We start from the raw sequence: 16,919 nt of genomic DNA, 5'->3' as shown, positions 1-16,919 counted from the left end.
CCCCTGTTCCTCTCGGCTTTTAAACATCTCCGGTGATATCTCATGTAAATTAAAGAAGTCCCCCATGTTGACTGTGTGTGTTTATGTTAAGAAGTTATAATTTATTAGACAAGAGGTGAGAGATGAGTTTTTAGGGCATGCCCGGCTTTTCTCTTGCCGAAGATTGGTATTTCTGCATTTTTTGACGGATGGTGTCAATTTTCAACAGCTATACTGTTATAATCTGAGAAGAACTGCCTTGCTTGCTATGGATTACTATTCAGTTCTCTTTCCAAGGATTACACGGATTATAAAAATTTGGATATAAGACAAAAGTTACAGGGCTTCTGGGTTTCAGGAGCAGCTTCTACAAACATGGATATCTTTTGGTTAATGCAATTTGGACTTTTTGCAGTTTGATATTTTTGAGACAAATACTATTACCCTTTGGATTCTTGTAAACACTCTCTCTAGAATTGGAGCTGAATCTGTTGGGAAGGTGGACCCTGTGGGTGAGACTGGTTTCTGTTCTGTCTCTGTGCAGCTGATATAAAGGACTCTATTTTGTCTACCACTTTTTTTCTGGCTACATAATAAGAATTGTATATTTCAATAAGATTTGTGTATCTTAACACTGGCTATATTTGTGGTTGGTCTGTTTGGGTTGGCAGCTTATTGGTATTTTATTACTGGGGAAATATTGTTGAATTTAGTACCTGATCTGCTTATAACGGATATTGTGAACTGTCATAGTATGCTGTGTTCCATAACAAATCTTGTTTAAAGGTAAACATTCTTTTTTGTATTGAGGGAATCCCTCTCATTTAAAAGGGGAAAAAATCATCACAAATATAAGATACTGTGTAGCTTTTAAAGCTCTAAAACTCATATTGCCTTACCAAGCCTTCTTCTGTGTATGCTGAATTATCAATCTTTGCCACAATGATCAAAAAAGCTAATATGCCATCTCCAAGCACTCAGACTGGCCCTGCCAAATTGGCCACCCCTAATTTACTGGAAGAAATTACAGATTTACAATTGACGATGACAAAGGCCATGTTAGACTTGTCTGCCAAAGTAGTAACTTTAGGTGAACAAATGCAACAAGTTCAAGGAGATGTAAAGGAATGCAAAAACCAAACAACTGAAACCAGTAAGTTGATGAAGGTTCTAGATACAAAGGTGGTGAAGACCTCAAAGTTGAACAACTAGAGAAAAAACAAAATATGGTAGAAGCCGGAACCCTTTAACTTGAAATGGAGAGGGCAGCCTATATGTTGAGATTTCAGAACATTCCAGAAGATAAATCAGAAGATATTGTCAAAACAATGTCAGAGGCCTTAAGTGAAATGTTGCAAGATGAACACTTAGATATGAGATATGAAACAGACTGCTTCTTGGGTTTCCTCTGCATTTGTTCGAAAAAAAGCACTTCCAAGGGAAGTGCACGTCAGGTTCGCTAGGCGGAAAGTCAGACCCGGTTCTTAAACAAGGCAAAGAAATTCCAATACTGATAAAAGGTGTGAATATAAGAGTGTTGAAAGAAGTTAAGAACATAAGAACATAAGAGAAGCCATGTTGGATCAGGCCAATGGCCCATCCAGTCCAACACTCTGTGTCACACAGTGGCAAAAAATTTTATATATACACACACACTGTGGCTAATAGCCACTGATGGACCTGTGCTCCATATAAGTTCTTTGGTCCATGAGTCAAAAGAGAAGAAAATATCAAGAACTAAGTTCCTTCCTAAGAGAAAATGAAATACCATATACCTGGCTCACCCCAGAAGGTCTGATCTTAACATATGAAGAGAAAAGACACAAAATAACTTCAATTCATAAAGCGGAATATTTCTTACAGAAATATGCTGGCAAAGAGAAGAAAAATAAAGGGAAAGGAGAAGAACAAGATGATGAGGAAGTCAACAGTCTATCAGAACCAGAGGAAGAGAAGGAGCTGGATCAGGAGCGAACCAGTTGTAAAACGAGCTCAAAAGCTTAGGGAAATCAAAGGTAGTAATAAGAAGTTATCATAATGGCCAAACAACAAATCAAGATACTTTCTCTTAATGTAAATGGTCTCAACTCCCCGACTAAAAGAAGGAAAACCTTCACATATCTATCTAAATTCAAAACAGATGTAATTTGTCTACAAGAGACACACGTAATTCAGAAAGATCAAAAATTATTGCAAAATAAAAAACTGGGAATGGGGTTTTTTTCCTCAGACCCTAATCAGAAAAAAGAGGCGTCGCTGTTATATTAAAGATAAGTTTAATCCGCAAGTTTTATTTCCTTCAGAGGATGGCCGAATGCTATTTTTGGAGCTAAATTTAGAAGGGAAAAAGGTCTTATTGGCCAATATATACGCCCCTAATGATCATCAAGAAAATTTCTATCAGAATCTTTATCAGAAGATATTAGATTTGGACTATGATGAATATTGTGTAGTAGGAGACTTTAATGCTATTTTCAATAAAGATCTTGACAGAAAGGCCACTCCCCAAACAAAATCCAAAGGAATGATGCTCACTTCTTGAAATTAGCAGATAAATTAAATCTTGTGGATGCTTGGAGAACAAGATTTCCTTCATCAAGAGATTATACTTATTTTTCCCACAGACATCAGTCCTGGTCTAGAATTGATATGTGCTGGCTGTCAATAGGTTTGATGAAAGACTTTGACCAGGCACGAGTAATTTGATCCCACGAGTAATATCAGATCATACCACCTTAACTATCAACTTAAATGATGTAAGAAGAAGAGGAAGGTGGAATTTAAATACAAAGCTGTTGAAGGACAAAGACTTAGTATAGGAAACAAAAAAAGAATTCAACTTCTTTAAACAAAATATAAATCATGAAGTAACCATACAAACAGTCTGGGTACAAGTAAAGCTTTTTTTAGAGGACTAGCTATTAGGTTTGCAGCCAAATGAAAAAAAGAGAGAGTAAACCCAATTCAAGATTTAAATCTGAAACTGAGCAAAGCAGAAAAAAAACTTAAACAACAATAATTTAGAACAGAACTGCAAACTAATATTAAATTCCAGCAACATCAACTTAATCTCTTACTGATGGACGAAGTAGAAAAGAAATTGAAATTTGCTAAACAGAATTATTTTGAAAATGTTAACAAACCAGGTAGATGGCTGGCGTACAGACTGAAAAAAGAACAGGTGAAAAGAACTATCATATCCCTCAGAGGAAGCGATAATACAGATTTACAAATAAGGAAATGGCAAAGGTGTTTCCTTCCTGCAAATGACATGCTGTTCTAGACATCTCCCAGCATTTTTTAGATTGCCCAACTCTGTGGTAAACCAAGGAGCTGGGTTTTATCCCATGGGCAGAAAAAGCTAGTGAGAAGCAATCTTGTCTATAGTTTCAAGAAGCTGTCAAGGTCTGTGTCTTGCCATAATTTCATGTATTTTGCATTTTCATGCTTTGCCTCTGTCTGCATGCTTGCATTCTTTGTATAAGTAATTTCTCTGTTCAGATGTATTAGCTATCTTCTCTAATCCCCACCTAAACTTCTTGACAGACTGTCAAACAGCATTTATACAAGATGGTTACCATTTTCCCTTGTTCCTTTTTTCTGTTTTTGAAAGAAATTTTTAAAATGGTTCCCAAAAAACCCTCTCAAAGGTACTCTGTGAAATCCGTAGTTATTCCTGAAGTATTAGAAAACGTTACCTACATATTTGAAAGATATCGAATACGAGATTGTCAATCTTCAGTTGAGGCTGGACAACAGAGAGTCCCAAGCATGTTGCCATCCTCTTGATTAGATCACCATAAGACTTAAGATCTTCCAAGGGAGAAATCAGAGCCTCTTTGGTAACTGGAGTTGAAGGTGCTGGTTTGGTGATGTTGTGTTCAGAGTCCTGAGGGGCTGAACTAATGGAGTCTTCCAGGTCAGAGTTGTCAGGCTCTGAGCATGAGTCTTGAACTGAGGTCAGTGTCAAAGCAGGTTTAGGTCCAGGGGCTGATGTTGATGCCAAAGGTGCTGGTGCTTTCTGGGCTTCAAGGATTCATTGTATCAGCGGCGATCCAGCAATTGGCAGGAAGATCATCAGTCCCAGTCTGAGAAGTCTCTAGGTGGGTGCCATGTGTATGGTGGATGGTAGGGACCGTATGGATATCCAGAGTGGTGTTCCCAAAGAGATGGTGCTCTTGAGTAACAATGGCATCTGTCATTCTTGTAGTGGGGTCAATACTGATCAATGCAATGGTCAGCCATCTCTCAAGGTTGAGTCAAGGAAGATGTGCTGTCTCCCCAACAACCAGGCGGTGAATTCATTCGAGAGAGGCCTCAGATGGGGTAGGAGAGGTCTTCTGTGTTGAGGAATGAAACTTGTATCTCTTAGACTGCTTATGCTCCTTATTTTTCCGTTTTTTCGCTGGGGAAGAGGAAGGAGACTTTGAGCCCTGAGGTGGTTTGGGCTTCGATGTCAGTACATAATCAGCCTTCTGGGCCGAGGCTGTTTCAGAAGGCCCAGCTGTCAATGTCGAGGCTGAGGAGGTGCCAGCCTCCACTTTTGAAGCTGTCTCCATCGACTGAGGAGTCAACGCTGATTGAAGTAAGGTGACTTGCAGGTGAGCGGCACAATTTTTCTTGGTCTGCTTGCTAAACTTATAATAGTGGACACAAGAATCGGTAAGGTGGGCCTCTCTGAGACAAAGGCACAAGGGGTGTCCGTCCATGGGAGAGAGTATACTGCTGCACCAAGAACACCTCTTAAAGAACCCCCACATAAGCTGTTACCCAGCTCTGCAAAGGGTGGGAAATATGGGGTGGGGGGTGAAGGGAGAGGAATATTGACAAAACTAAAGTCACTACTTTTTTTTTTTAACAGATGAAGGAAAAGCAAAGACAAATGACAAGGGAGTGAAACAAACAGAAGAGCAAAAATGAGAAAAATGAAGAAAAGTATCACAGACCAGGGAGCTGGACAGTGTGGCGATCAAAAAAGAACTGGCGGAATCTTTGTGCCTCGCCTTTTGGGCAGGCATGGTGGATTCTCTAAGCATGCCCAGAGGCTGGGACACAAAATACCTCTAGTGGAGTTTCCAGCACCGATTGGAGGCCGGTGCTGGCGTTGTAGTTCCCAATGGTGTGATGCAGAGACCACGAAGAAGTTCATTAAATCTTAATTTAAAAAAAAGCCTATTAACATTTAAAGAGAAACTTCAAGCAGACCCACGGAATGGACAATGCAAGTCAAAATTAAAGAGATGATAATTAATAGTTCACAGTACTAAAAAAAATATAACAATACTAACAGAGAATGGAAGATTATTCAGCGGGGAGATATACAGCTTCAGTGAACATTATGATTCACCAGTGGCATCAGATTTTCTATCATACCGCAGTGTTTCACAGTGTTTTCACCACCAAGTCTGATTTTTCTTTTTATAAACATATTTTATTGACTTTTAATACAAAGTTACAACTGTATATACAATATAAAATAAATCGGAGACTTAAGAGGTTGCAGATTATAAAAATGCAAATTGTTTCTCTTAGTTCAATAAAGATGCAGTACATTGATAATATTTGGTATCTCAGAATGTATGTGTAAATATTCCAATATTGGTTGCCAAGTCGCTATAAAATAAGTTGTTTTTCTATATTAGTTTTCTATATTAGATATTGGTATCATTTCCTCATTCAATTTAGCCATAACATATGTATTCCAAATAATTTTGTACCAAAGATTAAAAAAAAAGATTTTTTCTTTTTTTCCAATTAACAGCTATTACAGATATGGCTGCATATATAAGCAGCATTATACGCTTTTGGATAACATTACAGTGTTTGGCCTCCATTCTTAAATTCAATAATAGAGATTTGGGAGTGAGATTAATTTTCTGTCCTGTTATTAATTGAACTTTCAATATTTTATGCCAGAAAGGTAGGATTTTTGGACATTCAAGTCAACAGTGTATATATGATCCAATACCGCATTTTCTCCAGCAAAGAGGTTGAACCTCTTTATTTAAATATACTAGATTTTTAGGAGTCATGTACCAGAAGGTTAGAATTTTAAAAGTTTGTAAACGTAAAGAAATAACTGAATTTGTATGTTCCACATTAGCCCAAGTTTCTGGAGTGAGTGTTGTTTTGCAATTTTTTTTCCATTTTGATTGATATGAGAGACCTATATCCACAGAAAGATTATCTAAAATTTGGTAAATCTTAGAGATATCCCTCTGTTTATTTTCGTCTACCAAGTTAAGTAGTATTTCAAAACTTGTTAATTGTTGTTTCATTATTTCTTGTAGCTTTATTTTTGTACACATAAGCTGTCTTTGTAAGTATTGATACCAAGTAGGGTTTTTTCTAAGATCTTATTTTTATGTATTAAGTCTCTAGCATACTTATATTAGCTTTTTTCCATGGTTCATATTCTACTTTGTTTAATCCTGGAGAGTACCATTTTTATCCTAAAAAAGTGGCAAATCTAGATATTTCAGGTAAAAGTTTTTTCCCTATATAAGTCCCATATTTTTAGAGTAGTAAATAAAAAATCATTCCCTTGAGTATTTTTTAATTTATCTTTTCTTTGTTGCCATATTGTTTCTTTTATGTCATAAGGAATTGTGAACTTATTAAATCCTGAGACCCAGTCTGGTACGTTATTTGATCTTAACATGATTAGTATTCTCATTATATGGGTAGCTATATAATAATTGTATAAGTGTGGATACTGAAATCTTACTAAATGAGATTGTCTATATATAGTATCTGTTTTTTACCATTCCAGAGAAAATCCAAAAGTATTTTTGCCATTCTAAAATTTGAGCTTTATTAATAAAAATTGGTATTGCTCTAAATAAAAAGATTTTGGTAAAATAAAAGATTTAATTAAATTATAATGATCCATCCAAGAAAATATTTGTTTATTCCAGTTTTTAAGTTGGAGTTTTATTTCTTGCACTATTTTTAGATGGTTTAACGAAAATATATTATTAAGATTGGCTGGTATTTGCATTCTCAGATATTTTAGTGATTGAATTTGAAGCTTTTTAGCAAGTTTTGTTTTTGGCTAGCATTGAGGTTTATTGGTAATATTTTTTATTTCAATTGGTTTATTTTCAGTCCAGATATTTCACCAAATTCATTAAGGATCTTTTCTAACTTTCTAAAAGAGTGATAAGGATCCATAAGAAAAAAGTAAAATATCATCTGCGAACAGAGTGAGCTTGTTTTCTTTCTCTCCTACTTTTACACCTTTTATATTAATTGTATTTTTGTTAATACATGCTAAGGGTTCAATTGCTATTGTGAATAATAACGGGGAAAGAGGACATCCTTGTCTTGTGTCTCTTTTTAAATTAAACGATAATGAATATGAATTATTTATTTTCAGGTTAGCCTGTGGATTGTTATATAATGCTGAAATGATAGATAAAAATATGTTCCAAAACCCATTTTGCAAAGTAAAGTTTTTAAGTATGGTATGCTGACCGAATCGAAAGCTTTTTCTATATCTAAAGAAAGCAATACAAGAGGGTTTTTAGATTTTTCTATTAGTTTCAAAATATTTAATACTTTGTGAGTATTATCTATTAAGTCTCTGTTTGACATAAACCCTACTTGATCTGGCAAAATATAATCAGTTATAAATGTATTTAGTTGTCTGATTATAACTGAGGTAAAAAAAATTAAATCAATGTTTAATAGAGATATTGGGCGATATGCAGATGGTAAGGACAGATCTTTATCTGGTTTTGGTATTATGGCAATTTCAGCTTGTTTCCATGAAGTAGGTATTACCCCATTCTCTCTGAAGTAATTGCATGTGCTTAAGAGAGGATCTGCCAAAAGATACACAAATACTTTATAGAACTCTGCTGTGTATCCGTCTGGACCGAGGGCTTTATTTGTTTTAAGTTGTTTAATAAAATGAAGAATTTCCTATTTTTTAATAGGGCTATCCATGTAATGTTTATGTTCTTGTTTCAATTGGATGTGAAAACTATCATGAAGATAACTCTAATTTTGATTGATCTGTTTGCTGTGCAGAGTATATATTAGTATAAAAATCCAGGAATGTTTGTAGTATCTCTTCATTACTAGAATGTAGTTTGCCATTCTTATCTTTAATTAGATGTACTGTTTTATCATTACGTTTGGCATTAGCTTTTTTAGCTAGGATTTTTAAATTTTTTGATGAATTTAGCCAAAGCTTACTTTTTAAATATAGTATATCTTTTTGGATGGAGTTCAGTTCTAATATTTCTAATTTGCGGCATTCTTGTAATAGCTTTTTATATACCTTTTTACTGCATGTAATCTTGTGTTTTTGTTCTAATTCTTGTATGCTAATTAATAACTCTTGTTTTTTCTTCATTTTCCGTTTTTTTAGGAATGAGGAGATAGATATTAAATGTCCTCTCAACACTGGTTTCAGTGCATACCAAGTAATCATTGAATTTGTCAATTCTGGAGGATTTTCTGAAAAATATTGTTTAATACGATTTTCTATTTCTGATTGTGTAATTTCATTAGTCAATAAAGATCTATTAAAAGTCCAATGAAATTATGAAGTTGTCTCATTTTTTCTAAATACACAATCAACCCATGCATGGTCTGTCCATAATTTATCTCCAATTTGGGTAGAAATATTTTTTTCTAAAATTCCTGATGACATTAGTATGTAATCTATACGTGTATACACATTATGCACAATAGAATAAAAAGTGAAGTCTTTTTCTTGAGGGTGTAGTTCTCTCCATGCATCCAAATATTGATATTCTGTAAGTAGTGCTGCCAATTCAGTTAGGTGTTTGGCTTGTTTTTTTGAGTTGTGTTTGTTAGTTTTAGTTTTATCTAAATAAAGATTAATTATGTAATTTAAATCTCCTAGTATAACATCTCCCTCTTTAAATTAGTCTAATTTTTGGAAAATTTCCCTTAAAAATGGGATTTGTTCCTTGCTTGGTAAATTGATCCAATTGTTGTAGTTTTATTGTCTAATTGGCCTTTTATAAAAAATATATCTCCCTTGGGGATCTTTTATAATATCAATTAGAGTAAATCTTACCTTTCTGGATAGTAATATAGCCACTCCCCTTGATTTGGATGTTCCAGAAGCCTGGAATTGTTGCTGGAACCATGTATTTTTGAAAATTAAATTGGAAGAATTCTTTAAATGAATTTCCTGTATTAATAAAAATATCAGGTTTTAATTTATGCAAGTTAGTAGGCACCCTCTTTCTTTTGACATTATTTAAACCATGGACATTCTGAGAAAGAATTTTAAGATTTTGTGTCATTTCTATTGAGTTTTCTTTATGTTTTCAAAAATTACAGCAATAAACCAGTAATTTTCTAGGGTTATTATACTTGTAAACAACAATTAAGAAACTTTATGCAGTCAACTATATATCAATAACACTATTCCTTCTTAAAAATACTATTACTAATTTTATTTATCAAGTATACTCTTAGTCTCCTGTAATTCTATTCAAATACCTCCTATTATCTATTATAACCTTATCAAACTATACTAATACTTTATCTACTACTTAATATTAATAAATTCTATTCTAAATTTTCACTAACGCTATAACACTAACAATTAAACTATAACTATTTTAGAAAAGAAAAAAAATCCTACTCAAAATTGTGTTTATAATAAATTCTATATTAGTAGCTACCAAACCCTTATGGCTCCTGCACTATGACAGGCCAGTAAAAGTATCAATAACTTCTACTACCAAAAACAGGTTACAAAAAACAAAACTGAGGACTTTTCTCTTCCTGTTAACAAAATTTTCAATAACTCTTCCTTAACTTCCGGCATCAATATTAAATTTTACACATTAATATGAGCTTTATATATTTTTTCCAATAAGCAATATTATTTCTTTTCAGATACATTTCCAACCAAACACACGTTACTTCCATATAAAATAAAGTCTATTTATGTGCTTGTAGATCTGGGGGATGAAGAAACAGGAATCCTACTATTCTTGTTCCTTGGAGGAGTAGATTGGGCAATTAATTTCGTGTTGTTTTTAGTCAAATCAGATGGTTCTTTTAGCCCCAGTTTTTTTAGAAGTTTCAGTCCAGATTCCACATCAGTAGCTTGAAGTTTTGCTCCATTGTGAATCACTTGCAGAGTTGCTGGACCAGACCACTTGTATTTCTGTTGCACAGTTTATAATGGTTGCAAAATAGGTTTCAAGTCTCATCTCTTATTGATTGCTTCATGGGGCAAGTCTGGAAAGACTTCAATTTTGTTCTCTTTGTATAGGAAGGAGCCTTTCTGTCTTGCTGTTTGCAGTATTTTTATTTTGACTCTGTAATCCATAAATGTTACCATTAAAACAAGAGGACCCTTCCTTTTTGGACTGAAAGGAGAGCCCAATCAATATGGTTTAGTCACTATAGGCACAACTTCTTCTTCTAAGTCCAGTTCTTTTGCCAACCAGTTTGCCATAAATATTTGTAATTCGTACATTTCAGATAGTTTCTCTGGGGAGCCTCTGAATTTCACATTATTTTGCCTAAGTTTGGTTTCCAACGCAAGAATTTTAAGAGTTGTAGAGTCATTTTCCTTTTCCAAGGCTTGGTTCTCTTCCTGAATTGTCTCTGCTAACGTCATAGCCATTTCTGTAGTCTTTTTTACTTTGGATAGAGTCAATGTTATTTCTGTCAACTGGGACTGCATTGGGTCCAAAAGAGCTTTTATTTTTTGAAATAAATTGTTTCCTAACTCAGTCAAGTCATTTTTAGATAAAGAAACAGCTTGTTCCTGAGTCTCCATTGCCCGGTCACCATTTTAGCATCGTCGCGGTTTTTTCCCTCCGCTTCCTTTAGTTGTGATTTAGTAAGAGCTTACCAGCGTGATTTTTTTCTCTGGTTGCTTCTGATATGGTAAGTTCTTTTTTTCTGTTGTTTTCTTTCCCATTCGCTGAAAAAAATTGCTATTTTAGTTGATTTTTCTGCCGGGATTAAAGAAAGCTATAGCCTTAAGCATCCATTTTCTCTCCATGAAGCCGCCACCACCCCCACCACCCCGGGTCTGATTTTTCTATGATGCAAACATGTGGGCTGTTTCCACAAACTGGAATAATCCTACCCCTGTTGGTTCAGTAAACAGTCCATTGGATTCCAAAGTGATTCAGTTTATCAAAGCATCAGGAAAGATAGTGACTCAACATGTGGTTTGAGTCAAGACTGAAGCCAATGGCTACAAGCATACACTTTATACACTGCAAAAGCCCATTTGCGCCCCTCTGGTTCCCACGGCTCAAAGCATTCTGGTTCTCACAGTCCCATCTGGTGCAAATACGTTGACAACGCAAAGAAAAACACTCTGGTTCCCAAGGTACCTCTCTTATTGCTGTTTACCGCGTTCCCGCAAGCATGCAAGTGTCATGGGTGCTGGGGACCCTGCAGAAGAAGCTGAGCCTGCAGGAGAAACTGTGCCCCTGCCACCTGCGCCAGTGCCCCCGCCTCCTGCTGGAGAAGATCCAAGCCCCCCTGCCTCGCCCTCTCGGGTGGCTTGGGTGAGTGACCGCCTTCGTCGGGACCTCAGGGACCGGAGGAGGGCGGCACGGTCACGAGCAAGACGCTCCCTGAGCCCTGAGTTTTAAAAGGATTCTGGCCTTCCTAGGAGTGAGGATGCTTGAGTCTCAGCAGGATCCCGGCCGCCCTCTGAGTCAGCAATTAGTCCAAATGGGCAACAGACAGCAGAGGGCTATATAGCTGTGGGCTTTGGGAGAAGGCTTTGTGGAAGCAACTAGTCACTTACCTGACGTTCTAGCATCCACTTCGGCTTCTGGACCCCTTGACGTTGGCTTTGACTTCTGGACCCCCTGACTTCGGCTTCTGAACCTCTGACCTGCGATACCTGGACTGTGATTTGGTTTTGGCGCTTTGGACCCTCTTTGCTCACCAGCTACAGACCTTGGACTGCCCCTGGACTTCGCCTGGCCTGGCCCCAGCTCGTGACAGCAAGCAAGATATAATAGACTAAACGTCAGATGGTGAATAATGTCAATACAGTGCATGAGTTACTTTCTGACTGTACAGTACTTTTAACCCTTGATTGGCACGGCGCTTGACAGAACTATAGTGTGTTACTAGCCAGATATTACATAACCTCAGACATTAAATGCAAATTCTTCTACACCAACCTACCACCACCAATACTCCCTCTAAGCTGTGGAGGGTTGTGAGCCAAAATTCTACTTTGTGAGCTACTGGCATTAAAGTTGTGAGCTGCTGCATAAATCAGTTTGTTTGGGGGCCATTTTTTCCTGAGCTAAGACAAAAATGTGTGAGCTGGAGGCTCAAAAGCTTTGAGCTAGCTCACACTAATTCAGCTTAGAGGGAACATTGACCACCACTATAGATATTCCAAAGTAGGAATGATCATATGAACATATGAACATATGAAGCTGCCTTATACTGAATCAGACCTTTGGTCCATCAAAGTCAGTATTGTCTTCTCAGACTGGCAGCGGCACTCCAGGGTCTCAAGCTGAGGTTTTCCACACCTATTTGCCTGGACCCTTTTTTGGAGATGCCGGGGATTGAACCTGGGACCTTCTGCTTCCCAAGCAGATGCTCTACCACTGAGCCACCGTCCCTCCCCAAGATCATGCAAGATTAATGCCCACTATCCATGAATGAACAACATGCTCTTACATCTTTGGGCTGAGACTCAAGAGTAGTGCAACAAAACTTATATATGTTAACTGCACAGAAGCTTAACTCTTGAAAAGTCAAAACAGAGAGTCTTATGTTCTCTTATAGCCTAATAATAAATTTGACAAACTGGGCTTCTAGAGACTGCAAACTATACCTAGTGACTCAGAATAAAGAAACCAGGGCTTGCAACAAAGATACCAACTCTGACCTCATAACTACTTTGACAAAACAACTACTGGAGCTAATGCTAGCCATACCACTCAGGTTCATTCACTTGTTCATCTTCCAGTGTTATATATGTCATCAAATGTCAACATGAGTCAAACAAGTCAGTTCCTATGCAAAAGAATAAATGGACACAAATATGACATTAAAACCTGCAACACTCAAAAACCAGTGCAAGAGCATTGTAATCTTTCACTCCATTCCATTGCTGACCTAAGAGTGGCAATCCTCAAACAAAGAAATGTCAAGGGGAAATTACAATGTGAGATTGCTGAACTTGAGTTCCTTCACAAGTTCAGAACAATGGACCCTCCCCCTCTCCCCCCAGGGCTGAATAAGGACCTAGGATTCTTATCTCACTACAAATGTTAATTTTCTGCTCTTAAGCATTTCATCTCTGCTGATTACAATATGCATTGTACCTTTTCTTCTTTTATAAGCATTCTTTACAATCCACCCTCTAAATGGGATAATGACTCAGAGATCTCCATTCCTACTCATGAGGAAAGGAGCTCTGGCACTTGAATGCCTAACTCTTGGAGATTTTTTTTGTGCTACTGGACTTGAATCTAATTGGAGAATGGAAAGGTCAGCCATGGGATCATATAGGCAGAACGAGTTTACACAATAGGAAGCCACTGGGCAAAGAACCTCTTCAAGGAATCTCTTCTGAGCTGATCGAAAAGTAAGAAAATGTGGTGGTTGATAAAGAACAAGCAAGCCTGAAGAGCAGTTTTTGGTAGAATAAAAGTTTAAGAGCCATAAGCCTGGAACATGAGAACACTATTTACTTACCTATCGCCTGAGCAAGTGCTATCACAACTTCCTGGCATGTTGTAACCTCCGTGACACCACAAACAATCCTCTGGACACCGTCCACCCATACTTTCAGCTCCATAATGTAATGAATCACCCAATCGCCATGAATGCAGCAGTCACAGTGTCAAATCACGTTTAAAGCAAGACAGCAGGCCAGCATATTGCAACAATTATCTGGAAAAGAAAAACACAACAACCTAAGTGTTGGAAGTCTGCCACAAAAATCTCAAAGTGAAAAAGTGAGCCAGAAAATCTCTGCCCCCTGCTTAGGGTTGCCAACCTCCAAGTGGTACCTGGAGTTCTCTTGGAAATACAGAAATTACTTCCCCTAGAGCAGGGGTCCCCAACCCCCGGTCCATGGACCGGCTCCGGTCTGTGGCCTGTTAGCAACCGGACCGTGAGTTGTATAATTATTTCATTATATTTTACAATGTAGTAGTAATAATAAGACAACGACATTGGATTTATATCCTGCCCTCAACTCCGAATCTCAGAGCAGTTCACAATCTCCTTTATCTTCTTCCCTCACAACAGACACCCTGTGAGGTGGGTGGGGCTGAGAGAGCTCTCCCAGAAGCTGCCCTTTCAAGGACAGCTCTTTGAGAGCTATGACTGACCCAAGGCCGTTCCAGCATCTGCAAGTAGGGGAGAGGGGAATCAAAACCTGTTCTCTCAGATAAGAGTCCGCTCACTTCACCACCGCATCAAAATAAAGTGCACAATTGTATCATCCCAAAACCGCTGCCCCCTCCCCCCAGTTCGTGGAAGAATTGCCTTCCACAAAACCGGTCCCTGGTGCCAAAAAGGTTGGGGACCGCTGCCCTAGAGAAAATGGCAGTTTTGGAGTGTGGACTTATGCCATTCCATATCATAGAATCATAGAGTTGGAAGGGACTTCCAGAGTCATCTAGTCCAACCCCCTTTACAATGCAGGAAATTCACAAATACCTCCCCCCACCCCCAGCAACACCTGCTCCATGCACAGAAGATGGCAAAAGACCCCCCCTAGGTTTTATATAAATAAATAAATGTGTGTGACATCCCTCCCTGAATCCCTCTCTCCACAGGCATTGCCCCCAAATCTTGAAGAGTTTCCCAGACTGGATGTCAAGCTCCTACATATCTTTTTATCTTAGAAACTGGGTTGTGGTATTTACTACTTAATAGCCAGGGCCATCTGGCAAAGGGGGGGTTAGCTCCTCATGAAGTATTGTTATGTCTCCCGAGTATGAGAAGAAGTGCCCTAGTAACTTCAAACATCCTTATCTCTTTGATATGCAGTTCTTCCTCTTTTGTTGTTTATTATAGTAACATTTGACTCTTAAGGTAGAAGTGCCCGCCAAATAGTAACGGCTGTGAAACCCCATTATATATTTCTGTGTATGCTTTGATTCTTCAGTTCTTTAAGTTACCTGTCCTGTAAGCATCTCTAGGTCTTAATAAATGAATCTAATTTGAAATAAACAAAGGATATCGTTATTGGGACTATTGGAGCTTGACATTCTGAAAGAACTCTGAATTAAAACATTCTGAAATGTTTTAAATGTTTTAATTATTTTAATTGTTTAAATGCTTAAACCCTATTTATGTGGGATTCTATGTTGTAAGCCGCCCTGAGCCACTTGGTGGGAAGGGCGGGATATAAATCATAAAATAAATAAATAAATAAACTCTCACTTTGGGACTGAACCAGATCCAGTAACTTTTAACGCTATGACAAAAGAAGCACCGGATAAAGGCCAAATCCCAGATCAACCAGCCTCTCCAGAAACCGGAGGCTGGGAACTAGGAGCCATCCCAAAACAACCCCCGTGGCACATAATGGACACAAGGAGACAGGCTGGGAGGGGTTCCCTGCTGCACATCCTGTGACTATTCATCACCCCAAAGGACTGGGGGCCACGCAGATCCACCAGTTTAATGGACGCCAGCCCGGCCAGACAAGAAGTGATCCTGGAACTACCTCCCCTCCAACTACGAGGGGAAGCAGAGGATGGCCAGGACCAGCTAGGAGCAGGAGGGGGTGATGGAAGAGAAGAGAATGTGACAAGCCCGATCCCTGAGGAGGAGGAGGAGGAAGATGGAGCGGATCTGAGAGACTTCCTCCAATTGATGAGATTCGAGATGGTGGAGATGGCACACAACCTGAGGGAAGAAATGTGCCTTACACAAGAGGTCAGTCAGCAGATCAACCAAGTGTTGGCCCTACAGTGACCACCCGCCCTGCAAGGTAGACCGTCGCCACCACCCCAGCTGTCACCAGCCCCACAGCGGTTGCCGCAGCCACTGGGGCCACCGGCACAGCCACAACCCCAGGTGCCCCCGGCACAGCTGCCCCCTCCTCCCTGAGATTAAGGGAGAGGGCGAGAGCTGGCGGCAACTTTCGACGGGGACCCTGAAGAAGTAGAATACTTCACCATACAAGCTAACAGCTTCATGTACTATTGGGGGCACACTTTCCCTGATGAGTATGGCCGGTTGGACTATTTGGGGTCAAAGCTACAAGGAGCAGCCAAGAGATGGTACGTAAGCCTCTATGAGAACTGGCGCCCCGAAGTGGACACTGTAGAAGGAGCCATCCTAACCCAGTATGAAGACCCGCTACAAGATACATGGGCCCTAGCCACATTGTGTGACATGCAGCAAGGGACCCGATCTGTGAAAGAATATGCCACGGACATTCGAGAGTCAAGGGGTGAACTGCTTGCAGAAACATTATGGCCTTGTCAAGGCACTGGAGATGGTCATGGTCATCCAACTGTGCCATTTTAAGGCTATATTCAGTACACTTTTTAAATAAGACCATTGTTTGGAAAAACACGGTGAACAAAGGCCTTCTTTTTAGGAGAAGTGGAAGGGAGGAAAAAAGTCAAGAGACAGTAGGAAGAAGAGAAAACTACTTGTGGAAAAACTTGCACTAAATAGCAAAAAAGAACAAAACATAATGTCAGTAGTGGTAAAGAAAGGACTGAGGGAAGGGTGCTCTCCCCACCCCATCACATGCCAGCTGGGTGGGAGGAGCTGGATCATGAGGGGAGGGAGCGAGCTCTTCAAACCTTTTACAGAGCTTTAAAGACAGATCTCTGTAGCAGGCCTCCGCGAGCTTGGCTCCCATGCATGCCTGCACAGAAGCCACAAAGATGAACAGACTGGAACATGGCACCCAGTCCAAGAACAGGGATTTCTATTCTGGAACAAAGATGCTCAGTTCACTGAGAATT

At 38.7% G+C, this 16,919-nt stretch overlaps 1 protein-coding gene across 1 annotated transcript in view; it reads right to left on the bottom strand.

Moving 5' to 3' along the window:
• The window catches only part of RASSF8 (Ras association domain family member 8), a 46,483-nt gene extending 32,620 nt beyond the window's left edge, over window positions 1-13,863 (bottom strand). Inside the window, exon 1 of the mRNA XM_060258338.1 lies at window positions 13,675-13,863. Coding sequence (XP_060114321.1) covers window positions 13,675-13,777 — 103 coding nt within the window. The 5' untranslated portion in view covers window positions 13,778-13,863. The remainder of the gene's footprint in view (window positions 1-13,674) is intronic.
• Between the last annotated feature and the right edge of the window lie 3,056 nt (window positions 13,864-16,919).

Source organism: Heteronotia binoei, chromosome 17 (genome assembly GCF_032191835.1).
Source record: "Heteronotia binoei isolate CCM8104 ecotype False Entrance Well chromosome 17, APGP_CSIRO_Hbin_v1, whole genome shotgun sequence".
In the NCBI taxonomy this organism is placed as follows: domain Eukaryota; kingdom Metazoa; phylum Chordata; class Lepidosauria; order Squamata; family Gekkonidae; genus Heteronotia; species Heteronotia binoei.
The sequence above is the reverse complement of the archived record's forward strand: the minus strand, read 5'-3'. Positions and strand labels throughout refer to the sequence as shown.